The 16,775-nt window shown below is 42.9% G+C and overlaps 1 protein-coding gene across 5 annotated transcripts in view; it reads left to right on the plus strand.

The window, feature by feature from the left end:
- The window catches only part of col12a1a (collagen, type XII, alpha 1a), a 56,544-nt gene that overhangs the window by 3,351 nt on the left and 36,418 nt on the right, over positions 1 to 16,775 (plus strand). For all 5 annotated transcript variants that reach the window (XM_056426199.1, XM_056426200.1, XM_056426201.1 and 2 more), the window contains exons 3-16: positions 3,119 to 3,235; positions 3,343 to 3,486; positions 4,042 to 4,095; positions 5,279 to 5,542; positions 5,696 to 5,860; positions 6,368 to 6,541; positions 6,706 to 6,996; positions 7,111 to 7,713; positions 8,160 to 8,438; positions 8,519 to 8,794; positions 8,900 to 9,172; positions 13,740 to 14,009; positions 16,039 to 16,305; positions 16,533 to 16,725. In XM_056426199.1, the coding sequence (XP_056282174.1) occupies positions 3,119 to 3,235; positions 3,343 to 3,486; positions 4,042 to 4,095; positions 5,279 to 5,542; positions 5,696 to 5,860; positions 6,368 to 6,541; positions 6,706 to 6,996; positions 7,111 to 7,713; positions 8,160 to 8,438; positions 8,519 to 8,794; positions 8,900 to 9,172; positions 13,740 to 14,009; positions 16,039 to 16,305; positions 16,533 to 16,725 (3,370 nt within the window). The remainder of the gene's footprint in view (positions 1 to 3,118; positions 3,236 to 3,342; positions 3,487 to 4,041; positions 4,096 to 5,278; positions 5,543 to 5,695; positions 5,861 to 6,367; positions 6,542 to 6,705; positions 6,997 to 7,110; positions 7,714 to 8,159; positions 8,439 to 8,518; positions 8,795 to 8,899; positions 9,173 to 13,739; positions 14,010 to 16,038; positions 16,306 to 16,532; positions 16,726 to 16,775) is intronic.

A 16,775-nucleotide genomic window follows, 5' to 3' on the forward strand; every position in this document is an offset into this window, starting at 1 on the left:
AGCAGGGCACAGAGTTGAACAAAAGTCATTTCATGGCTAAATGTCTCCCCATAAATGTTTTCCGTGCTAGACTTTGCCCTTTTTCAAAGGAAAATGTGGAAGATTTCAAAGTCTTTTGTAATTAGGCATTAAATTTAAAACGTATTATGCTGAGGTTGTAGTCGGATCTTGTAAACCGGTGTAAATCTGTGCAGTAGTTGTGGAATCTTCAGCAGCAAGTAAAGTAAGTCATTTAATTACGTTTGCAACATCGCAAAAGTAAAGAAAAATATCTTTTGAATATCTGCCAAAAGTTTGAATTGCATTTAACATTTCAAACATGTCTAAAGTAGCTTAATGTAAATGTGGTAGAAGAAAGTCAGAAAAATGGAATCATCGAAGTTATAGCCAGAACTTTACTTAAATGCTATACTTGAAAAACTGTTACTTTCCATGTCTGATTTTGTGCTTATATATATTACTAATTTAGTAGTTATTAAATATATTTGTCTGCACATGTCACACGAGTCATAGTCTGTTAACAATCTGTCAGTAGCTTTGACAGGAAATGCCTCAAAGTAATTTCATTTGCAAAAATTCCTTTCCAACATAATGGCAAATATGGAAGTATGGTATGGAAACCCGCTGACTTTTCCTATTAAGAGCTCTCTCACGTGAGAGGAGTCTAACGTCTACTCTCACATATCTCCACCAACGGAATGGAAAGATGAAATACGAGAATAGCAAATTAACCCCCAGACAGCACAAAGACAAAGAGCCTTTCTGGGGCTTCTTTGCAGGCATTCGCAAAAACGCTGGGTTGCAATACATATGGAAAGTTAATATGCAGTAATGTTTAATGTCAGCACATGTTGTGGAATTACTTTGGCATCTGTCCCGCCTCTTTGAGAGGGTCGGTGTTCTTTCCTCCTCTTCTAGTCTCTCCTCCCGGCTGTGGCTCAGGATAGTTGGCTGCCGGGGGATTGAGGCTACCAACACAACAGTAGCCAGACTCTGGCCCTTGGGAGCAATAGGGGTCCTTTATTAGGACCTGATGGGACAATCCAAATAACAAAAGCAACCACAATGTCCAAATGCTACACCAGAGATGTTCAGTTTGACAACACCGCTTTTGTTCCTTAAGTATATTCTAAAACGAGGAGGCTCTGGTCGATGGAATTGCAATAAACTGAAATGAAATGTCATAATTTCTGGCCACGAACAAACGTGGGAGTAGCAGATTGCTCTTGGAAGTGAAACCCTCGTCTAAAACAATTTGTTTCTGAATTTTCCAATTCACCATTCCATCGCTACTCACAACCCACCATACACTTCTACACACGCACACACACACACACACACACACACACACACACACACACACTCCCATTCCCCCATACCATTCTCGGTGTTGAAGATGAGTACTCGCGGAGCAATCAGTTGGAGCGCGGCCCATCGGGGCTCCTTGAGTTGATAAGTCAGGTTGGTGATCCTCCAATCCCAGTTTTTGATTATTTGGTGGGCTCCTGTTTGTCATCTGCCTGTGCATTCGGTGTGTCCCAAGCTATGGTTTCCTCCTCAATGAGTATTTTACAATGATATTCTTGCCTCCCGTGGCACTCTTGTTTTACTTTACAGCGAGCATGAACCCACAAGGCAGAGCTCCTTGCTCGGGCCTGACAGTCTAAAGCATGCCCACCTACCTTACATCACCCCCAGTGGTACGCTACCACCGTGTGGGAAGTCCGGCTTGGCCAAGTGTGACGTCACGCTCACCTCATTAACATCTCAAATTTCTTCACAAAATTCTCCTAATTCCTCACGTCCTCACTAATGTCTGCAGTCATTGTGTCACTATGATGATGTCTTTGCATCGGACACTAATTTGCTATATAATAAAGTAAGTTTTTGAGCTGAGTTGCATGAAGCAAGACTTTATTTGAGGTCATTTTCTAATGAATGATGAAATTAAAGACACACGTTAAAAACTAACCATAGGATACTTTTTAAATGACAGTTGGTAACTTGGTTAATGACACCTTCATTTGGTACGTGTAGATCCAGCTCTAACTTCTACGCATGTAAATGAGACATACTAAATGATCGCACACTTTTACTGTTTAACACTATCCCTCTTCCTCGACTGGGTCGCCTAGAAGCTGTAAAAAAGAATATCATTATAAAATATGTTTGTCATCTCTGTCTGTGTGGTCCCAACTGTACATGGAAACTACCATCCAGTCAGTCAAAGTTGTTGAGCCAAACAACTTTCTCATGTACATGATGCATGACGCTGTGATCAAGTCAGCTCGACGTGGAGGCGTGTGGCTTGTCACACTGTATATGTCTTCCTAAATGTATTATATTATTATGGTCCTTCCGAGCAGTCCTTTGAGTGTCGAGACTCATTTAGTTCTCTCATGCCTTTTCGTGCATTATGCTGCCAATGAAAAAGTACACAAGGGTCTCCAGCGACGAATTGTGTATTCTTTTTAAAAGGTTTGCAATGGATGTGTGCCACTCACTCGTGTAAATAGTTTGAACCAAATAAAACACTTTTTCGTCTTTGAAATATGTTTATATACAACGTATATATAACATTTGGTGTTCAATTTTGTCAAGAGTTACGTCAACAACTATATGGCAACCTTAATTCCATTGTATAATCAGTGACTGTTGTGTTTTTGTCATGCTGAGATCAACTCCACCGTATAAGCAGTTCAGTGTGTTGTCGGGCATGCGTTGTGATGACTGCACTCAGCATGTGTTGGATGGTTCACTCAGTGTTTGCACTTTGGTAGAGTTTGTGTGGAGTCGTGTATGCCAGTGCTTGAGTTGCTGGCCACCGTGGTTGAGCAACTCAAACAAACGCCATTTTACTCCAAAATGGCTTCTCACACTTTTTCAATGTTGTCACGTGTTCTTAACTCGTCACCCTCACAAACGGACGTCAGTGCTGTGTGTCTGTCCCCAACAACGAAACAAAAGTCCACTTCAGTCGTGAAGTGTTTGTCGTTGGGATCAATGTGAATGCCCGATTTTGAAAATGTCTGAATTGGATTTGTTCACAAATATAATCACATTTATACATATGTTTGCATTTGTTGTCGTTTAACAGTGTTTCACCTCTTATTTGCAGTGGAACCCCCCTCAGACTTGAAATTTAAAATTCTAAATGAGAACTCAGTGAAAATGTCATGGACAAGACCCTCGTCACATATAGAGGGCTTCAGACTACAAGTTGTATCAGATGCAGGTCAGTATGCGAGTCAGCATATACATGAAGTATGTGATCTGAACCCAACAGTGCATACACACAGTTTATACACACACGTTGATTCACTGTTAAATTCCTTCTTCTAGATGAACCGGTGAGAGACTTTACCCTTGATGCCTATGCCACGTCGACCTCAATCACTGACCTGACCCCTGACTTGGACTACTCTGTGTCCATAAACTCCTATTATGGGTCAGATGAGAGCATTCCTATCTTTGGACAACTGACCAGTAAGTGCATCTTTCACCAGCGAGTTCATTTAGATTGTTACTAATTATTGTAGACAGTTACTTTTGCATAAGACGCACGTACTCGCATTACTGTAATGTTACAAATGGTACAGTAATGCTTGTTTGTGAGCACCAAAGGTACACTTATATCCAGAAATTACAATATTTCCGTATTCATTATATATGCAGATTTTCATAGGTGTGACATTAAGAATAAATTATAATACTTACCACTGATATCAGACTATCCAGACAGACAGACCATCTCCTTCATCCTACTACACAGGGATAACCTTTGGAGTAGAACTTATTCCATGTTGTATTTTCTTGCCACGAGTCGAAAGAAAGTCTGGAGAAATCACATCTGTTTACTGACTCCTGCTCACTCTTTAGAGCTAATGCAGCAGAGAGATATGTGTTTGTGTGAATGTGGTTTGGATCCCGTCGAACAGCTTTTATGATGTGTTCACTCTCTGGCCTTTCTTTCTGCAAAAGCACGCAGTGAGGCAGGTAATGTACGCCGCTAATTCACCGAGTGGTTTTCCTGTGTTTCAGTCCAGTCCAGTAACACCACTGGACGGGTCAGGAAGCCGGAGTCAAATGCAATCAGTGAGTATGTTTACAGTTGTGTCAATCAAAATTTTTACATTGCCGGTTCTACGTGGTTTTTCCCCTTTTCTAAATATTTTTCTCCCACGGAATAATTTGGTCATGCATGCATTTCACCTTCTGTTCGAGGTTGTCAGTGGGTAGGCAGACAGGGAATAGGAGGGCACACTCTGGCTCCTATAATTGAAACCAGTCTGCAAAGGAAAGGAAGGCTTGAAGCTAGGAGACACGTGTTGTCTTATGCGTCATTGAGTCGGGGAGGGGGGGCTGTCAAATACTGATGTATTCATTGTGCCACCTGGAGGCAAGTGCTTTCCCTTACTCAAAGATGTGGCAGTTATTACTATGATGTCAAACTGTCATCTGCTCATCTCGTGAGACCAGTCCGTGTGCATTTCCAAGCTGTGGATTATTTTGGAAACTTTACCCACACTTCTAGATTCTGCTAAACCCCTTTTCATAGTCAAGCACTCAGAAATGTTCTCACCACCACCCATATTGTCTGACCAAACCACACATTAATGCCAATCTTTTCAACATTAGGTCAGCGAATTCTGATGAAAAATGATGCCCTTATATTAAGGGGGCTTTTGAGATGTGAGATACAGAATTTAGAGTCAGTGAGACCTAGGGGAAATGAGGGTTAAAGTCCATCCACATAAACCCTGCCAATTATTCCAATAGAGTCATCTTAAAATGTTCCAGAGAATTTCATCCGTGATTTAAATCCCAGTAGGATTTAAAAGTATACAAGTGAGCATTGCTGGTGGAACCTCTGCTAGATGTTTAGTCTAAAGAGTCAAGTTTGGGCCTGTCGGTTGGAATGACTACACCAGCCCACTGTTTGGCCCTGGCGGATATTTACTTTGATGTCAGAGTGCATTTCTTTGAGCCATCCAACTAACACTCAAGTATTTTATTTTATTTAGACAGACAGGAGAAGAAATGGTCCACTGTAAAACCTAATGTTCCAATGCCAAGCTGTTTCTGCACATTTTTGGCTTGGATATTTGTTTTAATTACATAAAGGATGTGTTTCTTCTGCATTTCAAGCTTTTACACCAATCATTAAACGGTGGTAACACTTAAACATTTCCTAATCTGGCACAACCAAAAGCTGCAACACAGTTGTTTCATGGTCCTTTTCCTGACTGACGCTTATTTCTCCACTCTCTTTCCACAGAGTGTTCGATCAGTGCAATAGTAGATTTGGTTTTTCTGGTGGACGGCTCATGGAGTGTGGGCAGAGAAAACTTTAAGCACATCCGTAGTTTCATCACCGCCCTGGCAGGGGCCTTTGACATTGGCGAGGAAAAGACCCGTGTGGCCGTGGTTCAGTACAGTACAGACACCCGCACAGAGTTCCCTCTCACCCGTTACAGCAGAAGAGGAGATCTGCTCCAAGCCATCAACTCCCTGCCATACAAAGGCGGAAATACAATGACAGGTAAGGTGTTTCTGACAGAGGAGGAACAGAGATACAAAGGGCGTTCATTTATAGATTCTTTACTCTGTGCTTTAATTGAGCTAACATGGGTTTGCATGGCTGTTGGTGATTTTAATTGCCCTGAAAATCTGAATGTTATCTTTCTGCCCTTAGGTGATGCCATAGACTACCTGCTGCAGAACATCTTTACAGAGGCATCTGGATCCAGGAAAGGTTTTCCTAAGGTCGCCATGATCATCACTGACGGAAAATCCCAGGACCCTGTGGAGGAGTATGCTAAAAGGCTTCGGAACATTGGAGTGGAAATATTTGTCCTAGGTATGGTTTGTTATTCAGTGTTTTGTTAAATTGTGCTCTCCCATGTAAAAGTCTGCCTGTTCTTGGAAACCATTTGATTTTCCATTGATTGTTCATATCCATATTTGTCTCGGTAAAAGTGAAGTCATTTTAATGTTTCTAACATACGCACTACTCTAAAACCGTCAACAGTCTACCACAGTGTTCCAAATCGGTGTGGGCGATAAATATGACAAATATGATGTAATATATATGTCGTAATCAAATGATACGACCGACATGAAAACAAATATAAAGTGGGCAAGATATTCTGCCTTGATTTGAATCCAGAACACCGGCAGAGTTTTTCAAAATAAAACATCTTTCCGACCTTGATAATCCATCAAAACTTTCTGTGCGGCCCGGTACCAAGGGACCCACGGACCCACGGACCAGTACTTGGTTGGGGACCGCTGGTCTACCACATCTGCAATGCAGCCACTGGGTGGAGAGCGTATGAGTTGATGTTGTTCACTTTTTCCACCTCAGGTATCAAAGGAGCAGATGAGGATGAGCTAAGAGAAATGGCCTCCACACCTCACAGCAAACATGTGTACAATGTCCCCAACTTTGACATGGTCCAAGAGGTAGAGAAGAAGATTATCACTGAGGTGTGCTCAGGTGTTGATGAGCAGCTCGGCTCACTGGTCAGTGGGGAAGAAAGTAAGTAAAAAGATATTCATCAAATGTGTTTCATTATATTGGGTTCTATGGTTTTGAGACAAAAAAAGTACTGTCATTGTAAACACACAGCCAAGCAGACATCGTGATGCTGAATACATTTTAAAAGTTCACGTAATAATACATTTCCTGCATTTTCTCCCCAGTGGTGTATCCAGCCTCTAACCTGCAAGTCACAGAAATGGCATCGAAATCAATGAGGGTGACATGGGACGCCTCCCCGGATGATATCACAGGCTACAAGATCACCCTCAACCCCATGCTACCTGGAATGAAACGCCAAGAGCTCTACATCGGTTCCAAGCAGACGTCCATCAATATCCGTGACCTTTCTCCAGAGACCGAGTATGAGATCAGCCTCTATGCCCTCAAAGGTCTGACTCCCAGTGAAGCCACCACAGAAATGGGGAAGACCCAGCCAGTCAAAGTGTCAACAGGTAATACATTGTGTTGTGCATTTCATCTTTCCTTGAAGTTCCTCACTTGTTATTGTTTACCATGGAAGCCATATCAAGCCTTGAAGTGACCCATCGTTCTTTGTCTTTTGGCAGAGTGCTCTCTGGGAGTGGATGTGCAGGCTGATGTGGTCCTACTGGTTGACGGCTCGTACAGTATTGGATTACAAAACTTCGCCAAAGTCCGTGCCTTCTTGGAGGTTCTGGTCACTTCTTTTGACATTGGACCCAACAAGGTTCAGATTAGCTTGGTCCAATACAGTCGCGATCCACACACTGAGTTTGCCCTCAACACTCACCATCACATTAATGCTGTTGTCAAAGCTGTGCGCACGTTCCCCTACCGTGGAGGCTCCACTAACACTGGCAGGGCCATGAATTATGTCAAAGAAAAGATCTTCGTCTCTTCCCGTGGAGCCAGACAGAATGTCCCCCGTGTCATGGTCCTGATCACAGATGGAAAGTCATCAGACTCCTTTCAGGACGCGTCAGTCGGCCTGAGGAGTATTGATGCGGAGATCTTTGCCGTTGGCGTGAAGGATGCAGTGAGGTCAGAGCTTGAGGCAATTGCTAATCAACCATCAGACACTCATGTGTTTGAGGTGGAGGACTTTGATGCTTTCCAGAGGATCTCAAAGGAGCTGACTCAGTCCATTTGTCTGAGGATTGAACAGGAGCTGCGCAACATCCAAAAGAAAAGTAAGTCAGATGATACAATACCTAAACCCAATAACTATGATTGGGAGTGCAGCCACATAATATGCCCACAACTTCTTGCCATTATTTTTGCATGACTACCATTTGCTAAGTATGGTCATACCTTCTGGTTGGTCCATACTGTCCTTATTATACACTTTAAAATCTTACTAATGTCAGTTGGCCAAGTTTTCAGGAGTTGGTATAATGGCAAATAGCCAATGCAATCAAGAACAAGGAAAACACAGGAGTACATTGCTGTAAGGCAAGGCAAAGGCGAAAAGAGAAGAGGAAGAACCAAAATATAGCCAAAGAAGAATGATAAATCTTACAAATTGCCATTATAATAATAACAGTAATAACAATTAATTTGAAATGTTTACATGGTTAGGGCCTGCACTCTGCTTTTTAATGACAGACATTCATAACAAGTAACTTTTTATTTTCAGGTCTGCTTCCTCCTAAGGACTTGACATTTTCCGAGATTACCTCAAGAAGCTTCCGTACCACCTGGACAGCTCCTACCACCAACGTCATGGGTTACCTGGTGCGTTTCCGCAAGGCTGAAGATGTCACTGGAGACTACATTTCCATGGCGGTGCCTGGTGATTCCAACACAGTCATTCTGCCTCATCTCTTCCCCATCACCGCTTACGAGGTCAACGTCTTTGCTCAGTATGACAAAGGAGACAGTTTTGCTTTGAGTGGTGAAGAGATCACTCTCGATGGTAAGAGAGATTTAGAGGGACCTTACTACCGCAATAGTCATCAAAAATAAGAATATATTAAAATATTTTCTCCTTTTCAGAGAAAGGAACTGTACGAAACCTACGAGTTACAGAGGAGTCAACCAACAGCTTCAGGGTGTCATGGCAAGCTGCTCCAGGTCAGGTGATCAGGTATCGCCTGACCTATGTCCCACTGAGTGGTGTTGGGGAAACACTGGAGGCCCAAACCATTGGATCAGAGACTGACATCATTCTCGAAGAGCTTTTCCCCCTTACCACCTACCGTGTGTCTGTGTCTGCTGAGTACGCCTCAGGCGGAGGAGCCGAGATGAAAGTAGATGGAACCACCAAAGAAGGTGAGTCAGAAAAACGGTGTGTTTTTGGCCAAACAGCTCTGTGAAACTTGTGTTTCCGCACATTGGATATCAATAAGTGTCCGATTCATTTTTGTTGGTTTTCAGTCCGCGGCTCTCCTCGTGACCTTCGTGTTTTTGACGAGACGATATCGACAATGAAACTGGCATGGCAGGCGGCTCCAGGAAATGTTCTTCAGTACCGCATTGCTTTCAAACCTGCTGAGGGCGGGGACAGAAAGGAGATATCCGTCAAGGGAGATACTACCCAGGCGGTGCTGAAGAACCTCCAACCAACCACTGAATATGAGCTGTTTGTTAGTGCTAGCTACTCTTCCGGTTTGGGTGGTCCTCTTCTGGGCACAGGAACCACCTTAGAAGGTAAGGGAGAACCTCACACTGCTAATGCCTAGTTTTAAATCTTTGAAGCATGGTTGGACTATTTCTACAGTCAGTGTGTGAGAGAAATTTGAAGCATGCTTTGTGGCTCTGGGCTCAGCAAGTGGGTACTGCTGAGTGGACACATTAATTATTGTAGTTTATTTTCAAGATGCAAGCACACTGATATTTAGGCATACATATGTATTGCATTTAGGTGTTGTTTATTTTGTATTAACATTATGAGATCCTGCATGATATAAATCTACTGACATTCGGTCATTTGTCCTTTTCCAAGTTCATCCAAAATGTATTATCTAGTATTTCTCACATCCTTTTTCACAGCAGAATTAAGGAAGTTGGGCTTTTATTTAGCACGGTTAGTTGAGTATATTAATGAGCCATGGTTAGAGGGTGTTAGAGGGGAAAAGACAGGAATGTGGCACTTGTTGTAATTTGTTTGGCATAGCATAAGGAGCAGTGAGATGGAAATGGGCGTGTGAAGCTTGTAAACCCGGAGAACTTATGAAATGGTTTGGAACACTTTGACAGCCATATGCCTGCTGGTAGTACCTTTACATCTTGGCCTGTCTGAGACAAAGAATGTATTATTTTACTGTGGTTTATAAGACATATGGAGGATATAAGATCATTAATTCCAGTTAATATTCTACTTTTTATGTGGAATTAATGATTGTTCAGTACACCTGAACAGCTTTAACTAAAAGAGTCAGATCTGTGTTTGAGGATCCTTTTCCTGTCTGGGGCCATTTAAATGCAGTGAAGAAGACACAACAAGGGCATGTCTTCGGTTTGTTTCCCACAGAGTGGGACAAAAAGATCTAAAAGATCTCTTTTGAGAGAGATGGGAGGGAGGTCCTCGCTCTGGTGGGACAAAACAACAATCAAGGTAGTGTATCCCACAGAGGAGAATATCTCCGGCTTTTAGTCATTTCAGTTCACGGCTGCAAAACCAGTAAACTGAGTTTGAAAGGAAAATAGACTAACTTACCATGTATACGATTATAGTGGGTAGTTAGCCACACTATGCTGTGCTGTATGAAATGGTCTTTGCATTAGAATGAAGACCAGTTGAGGATAAGAGAGCAGCAAAGAACAGTGACTTTTCTTTATTTATTCTTTTGTGTGCCAAGATGAAAACAGCAGCTGATGTCTGTCTATAATCGTGTCCATGCGTAACTCTACCTGAAATGGATTCCTCTTTGAAAGCAGTTTGAGCCCATGGACACATGAAAGCTGTTCTATTCATCATAACAGCAAGAGTGGGGTTCTTATTCCTTGATGTCGCCTCCTCACTCTCTACACAGTAGTGAGGTCCTCAGTGCCATTCATGTTCCTATTTTACAGGGACATTTACTGCAGACCACATGGATCTGGGCACTAGGTTGAATAAGAGGACTTTGTCTCACACTGTGTCCTATGACCGGTGCTTCTCAATGATTATTTGATAGCTCAAATAATGCATGTGTGCAAGACGCCGAAGGCAATGTTTGTTTTGCTGTGTTTTCCCCTGCCCACATTGACCAGAAGCCTTGGTTTTGATTATAGAGTTAGTTTCCACATGTCATATCGGTGCAGTTCGCAACCGTACTCCCCCGTAGGAAAAAGTTTCATGACAAAGCATTTTGGTTCGTCAGCACTGTCATGACATCAGCAGGCCTCCACACTGATCTCATTGTTTTGAGTACCGCTCACTTTGAGTGACCCTCTCTGTGAAGTCCACGTAGGCGAGACCTGGAAGAGAGGGGCTTGCACAAAGCCATCCCTTGTGGCTAACAGTGGATGGGAGCCAATACAGAAGCCTTGAGTAGGACCGAATTCAAACATCCTGCAATGACTCAGGAAGAGGACAGAGAAGGTGTCATCGTGAATGTTTAGATGGACATCCAAAATGTGGATAATATAGACAAACATGGCACAATTATTTACTTAAGAAGAGGGAGGATTTCCAGCGTGTGGAAGATGTTATCTAAGAGGACCTTGAAAGCTGTGTGAACTGTCTGTCTGGTCACGGGGAGAACTGTCTGTTCTCCTTCCAGGGAGGGGCAACAGACAGGCAGAGGCAGAGAGACGGGCCGAGGATGAGAACAAGAAAAAGTTCTCTTCAAAGTGCGAGCCAGAATGCCTCAGAGCGGATAAAAAGATGAGCCTGTAACTGAGAGTCCACAACTGTAAAGGCCCTGAAGCAACCACTTGCACTAATACCTCAAATAATTAGCTACTTGCATGACACAGCAAATGTTTCCACTTGTGCCAGAGGGATTTCTCTTTACTATCTTTAACTTGGACAGCAGCACAACAACAGCAGGTGAAATAGTAGCATCTTGGTTTGATTTCCTCTCAAACTGACTCCTTTGTGACCGTCCAGGCGATGCCAGGCTCGTTCAGCAGTACCGCCAGATGTTTTTTTTCCACCACTCGAAAGGTCTTTTGAAGTAATAGGCCAGAGACAGACAACCTTGGCACAGAGACACTGAAGGTTTTAGCTTTGTGGCTCAGATGAATGTCTCAGTGAACCAAGAGCAATAAAGTAAGGAAAGTTTGAAGTGGGATGCCAGTGCTGAGATGGCACTTTGAGGGAAAGATGTATTTTCTGAAGTGATTTTGGATCAGTGAATACTAAGACTGTGTAGTTTAGAATACTAATACTAATAATACATTTTGTTTGTAATTGTGTTTTCATTCAAAAGAATCTCAGATTGGCCTTTGTCCGTCTATCTGATTCCAAGGTTGCTAATAAAGATATATAGTAGTCTGATGGGATGAGCGATCCAGTGTTTCCTGTGCCTTTTGTTTGCTGCTGAGCGTTCTGATTTGCAGTATTTTACGTTTCTCAAGCTTTAGACATCTTTGGCCGCAGATGTGAAAGTTATGTCAGCACATGACCTGCAGGGAATCTCTTTGATGATCTTCAGTTGTGTCATAGTTTCATAGAGATGTGGGTGAGGCTGTAATGTGAATATTTTAGTTTAATCTGGTCCTGTCCAAGACTGCAATTTGAGAGTATAATTCTCCTTGAAGGGTGAGATGCAGTTTGGGTGGGGGGTAAATAAGGAGATCCAGAAGGTCTTTGTTAGCATGGCGTTATATTGTATTGTTATGCATTGCCATCATATTACCTGTAGACACATCTCTATTTAAATACATAAGCCTCTGGAATGCTTCAATTTAACAATCATGAAGCTGGATTACAAATGTAAACAAACATCACATTTAAAAAATGTCAACTGATACAGTGATATTATGTAAATGGTACATGCAAACCGAGGCTTCTGGTCTGTCGACAATGTGTTTCATGTATGTTGGCTTTGCTCCAAGGAGTGGCCCCTTCTCTGATGAAAAGTGAGCCACTGTCTGCAGAAGTCATTATCTTGTGTTCCTTTCGCCCTCGATCCTCACACAGCCGGAAAAGTCCATCACGTTTATTCCTTTGCCTTTGGCAAGGATAACACATTTGATGGAATGATCCAGGTATTTAGAATTGGCCACAATGTTTTCATGGTCCTCCAAAATCTGAAACTCTTCATTAGTTGGTAGTCGGGGCCATCGCTCTTCATATCCTGCCTGGGCTTAAGGTGCAGATCTCTTGGCAGGCTGTTATTTCTGTGCCGATCAGTTTCTTATTCAGAAATAGGTGGATGCATGAGAAGGATTTGAAAAGTGACAGCGAGACACAGTGGCTACCTCTCTGCTGTACGGTTGCTTTTCTCCCAAATTATTATGCATTGCACTGAGGGAGATTTTTTTGATTGATCTCATTTGGTGAGGTTTGTTTAATGATGAGGTTTGAGAAAGACCACCCACCTGCACTGCTCTGCCTGTGATTATATTGCCATTAGGTGCTGGCATGTTGGGCCTTAGGCCTTGATTCAAGATCAGGATGCCGGAGGTTGGTTGGGAGTCGATGTGTGGGAGGTTATGTGTGGCAGCGGGCCTTCCTGCGGTAGATGAAGCTTAGATGGGTATCCCTCTAAGCCAAGCATGTGCTGGCCGCCTATCACGAAACTTTGATTCTGTGGATTTGTCCTTGCACGATAAAAAGTGAGCGAAGAGGAGAAAGGAGAATGAAACATCTGCAATAGTAGCAAACACACTTTTGTGGATTGGGTTTCATCGGTTTCGATGGAAAATAAAGCACAGCCGGGAGAGGCGCTGAGGATATGTGACTTATGATTAGTTTCGCAGAGATTTTTCCAGCACTCTCTGATTGTGAAGGGAGAAAATCAGGTTGTTCAAACAGATCCTGAGGGGTTGAAGTAGAGACAAATGAGTGATTTTTCATGGTTTATCGCTGTTTTTTTCTCCTGTTTTTTCTTTTCTGTCTCGCCAACTTCCTCAAACCTCAATAAACCTACATTAGAAATCAACACCACCTGCTCCCTCAAGCCTTTTTGTACCAACTGTACCATCTTAGTTACATTCTTGTGCATCGGAGCAACTCAAATCAAAGAAAAAACGGAGGAAATTCTTCAGGTAGACAAACATAAAGCTGTTGTACTCCTTATGTTCAGCTCTGTTACTAATGCTTTCCCTCTTCCTTCATTCACAGAGCTTGGTTCACCCAGAGACTTGGTGACCAAAGACGTCACTGACACCAGTTTTGCTGTGTCTTGGGCCGCGGCCCCCGGCAACATTCGTCAGTACCGGATCAGGTGGAAGTCTCTCTTCACGGAAGAGGCTGGGGAAAAGACGATTCCAGGAGACACCACAGCCACAGTCCTTGACAGTCTCACCCCAGAGACACGCTATCGGGTCTCCGTGTTTGCCGGCTATGGCCGTGGAGAGGGTCAGCCATTAGATGGAGAAGAAACTACAGATAGTAAGTTCAACCTATACACTTATTCCCTTATTCATCACTTCTCTCTGTTTTTCATATGCTACTTTGGCTCCTGTCTTTTTTTGATTTTCAATGCTACTCCCATCTTGGTTTTAGCTAGAAAGTGTGAAGCTGAGGTAAGTGTGATTTCACTCTATGGACATCGAAGCCGTAAACACTCTATGACCACAAAGGGACAATTGCACCTTTTTCCTTTTCGAGCTGTTAAGAAGATAATTTCTAAAGCCAAGAATGCAAGTCGAGACCTTCGAGTCATAAACCACATGTCAGGCTTCAACGTTTCATATGTCTGTCGTTTGGCTGTTAGCTCTGATCTGTTGGTGTGGTGTGTATACAGACGTCTGTCAGTGCCAATTACTGGTCTACTCATTCTGTTTAGAGATAACGTCAAAGCTGTTGGCGTGAGCCATCAAGAATATAGAGTCTTCCAGTGCACATCTTTATGACTTTATGTGCGTGTGTTATATTTTCAGAGGTGACGTAATGTCCAGCACACCTGCGGACGGTTTTCATGGGAGATTTAGGACACAGACCCTGGCCTCTCCCTTGTTAGGCTACACTCATGCTTGGATGAGAAAAGCACATTGAGCGGAAAATCGCGCCAGTTGGGAGGGAATTGGTCCACCAGTTAGTGAATTGGAATGTGCTCGAGGAAAAAAATATTTCCAACCATCGTTACTGTTTATTGATTCTAGCAAGCAAGAAAAGTGTCATATACACCGAACACGACCACGAGGACACTTTGTAGAGTGAAATGTTCACTTTGCTCATTCTTACGTTTTGCTTTGCACCCACAATCTCTCGCTCTCTTTTCTGGTGATCTAGACAAATCCCAGGTCTCTTTTGTACTGAGGCAAACACAAAAAACTTGGATGCGCTGCTTTCTTTCCATTAGTAAAAGACTTTCCTCTAAAGTAGAGCATTCTGAAGATTTTCCCCGGCTCATTTGGATGCTTCTGATAATTCACACGAGCCCTTCCTGCTCTGAAAATAAGAAACACTCTATGGAGCACAATGGAAAATTGAGAACTGTGGCTTCGCTCAGCGCTTGATGTGGAAAAAAGAAACAAGTGCCAGTACTCCCCTTATTCACATGTTGGGTGTGTATCGGCTAACTCTCTTGCTACTTATTCCTATTTATTTATGATTTAGTTTATTATAATTATCACCTATTTATTAATTTTTAAATATATGAGTCATAATTAGTTAAATATTTTTTACAGAAGGCCTATAATACAATTCCAACTTAAACTTCATAAGGCTATGGTTTTATGGTGGTGTTTGTATATTTACCCATCGTATCAATATCTAAAGTGCTTCCCTGTGTTTGTAGTTTAATGTAATGCTCTACACAGAATAGCTATAGCCTGGATTAAACACCACTCAATCAGATTTTAGGAGCAGTGAGTCAGGATGCTCGAAAATATTATGCAGCAGGATACAAAAACACATTCTGATTTTCACAGCGCAAATCCGCTGGCACTGTGTAATTTGATTATGAATCGCCCAGAGAGAGTGATAAGTAGAGGGCAGAAAGAAGCACTGGCAGCTTGTGAAAAGTGCTGGTGCGCCAAAGAGCAGAATGCAGAAGTGGGCCGGTACTGTGTACTGGTGAGTACTGGCCCACTTCGAGCGCTGGCTTTGCTCAAATTCCCAAGACATCTAAGTCTGGCTCCCCGACCTTCCAACTAAACATGACCAATCATGTACATTTTGGGTCTGTTTAATGTATACCTCTAAACATTTAAATTATTTGGGTAGGTATGTGGAAACTGAGCAGATATCCAGATGAAAGACTGTGAGGTAGCCGAGCGTCTTACTGTTTAGTTTACTTACCAGCAGGAAATCCATGCTGCCTTTTCCAAAGGTAGACTGGAAAAAAAAAGTGGTTAAGAACACACTTAGCACAAATTCCCACCTGAACAAGGCCCAAAGTCTACGTTATTCTGTCAAGCCATCCATCCATCATTTCTCCTCTTTTAACCTTGGTTCCTTTTTTGCTTCCTTGTAGTCTCGGCGGCTGGCAGAGCGATTGTCGTCTCTGAGGAGACGGAGAAAAGCATGAAGGTGGCATGGCAACCAGCACCTGGAAATGTACTCAACTACCGCGTTACCTACAAACCCAAGTCAGGAGGGCGCCAGCTAGCGGCCAAGGCGCCCGGTGGCACCACCTTTACTACGCTGAGACGCCTCACTCCCCTCACCACCTACGAGATCACCGTTCTGCCAGTCTACCGCTCTGGAGAAGGCAAAGCAAGGCAAGGAGAAGGAACAACACGTACGTTGGTTTATCATCCTCTAAACCACAAATGTTGCTCTTTCTGTTGCCAAGTTTCGGAAAAGTTTTTCGACATGTCTTGACTGCAGCCTTGTCGCAATCATAATCAACTCAACTCTTAATGACTTAGGCAATAGCATAGTATTACTTTGATCTTAGTTTTTTTATATTTCATCATGCAGTACTGTGTCATTTAGTCAAGATATGCATTTGTCTTCCCTCCCTAGTTTCACCTTACAAAGGACCAAGGAACCTCCAGACTTCAGAGCCTGCCAAGACCAGTTTCCGTGTGACCTGGGACCCTGCCCCTGGCGATGTTAAGGGCTACAAAGTCATCTTCCACCCTTCAGGCGAAGACATTGACCTGGAACAACTTCTGGTTGGTCCCTATGACACCACTGTGGTCCTAGAGGAGCTGAGGTGTGGTTGAATCCTCATTTTCATACTCTTTGTCATATGACCTTTGAATA

Source organism: Pseudoliparis swirei, chromosome 11 (assembly GCF_029220125.1).
Source record: "Pseudoliparis swirei isolate HS2019 ecotype Mariana Trench chromosome 11, NWPU_hadal_v1, whole genome shotgun sequence".
NCBI lineage: Eukaryota > Metazoa > Chordata > Actinopteri > Perciformes > Liparidae > Pseudoliparis > Pseudoliparis swirei.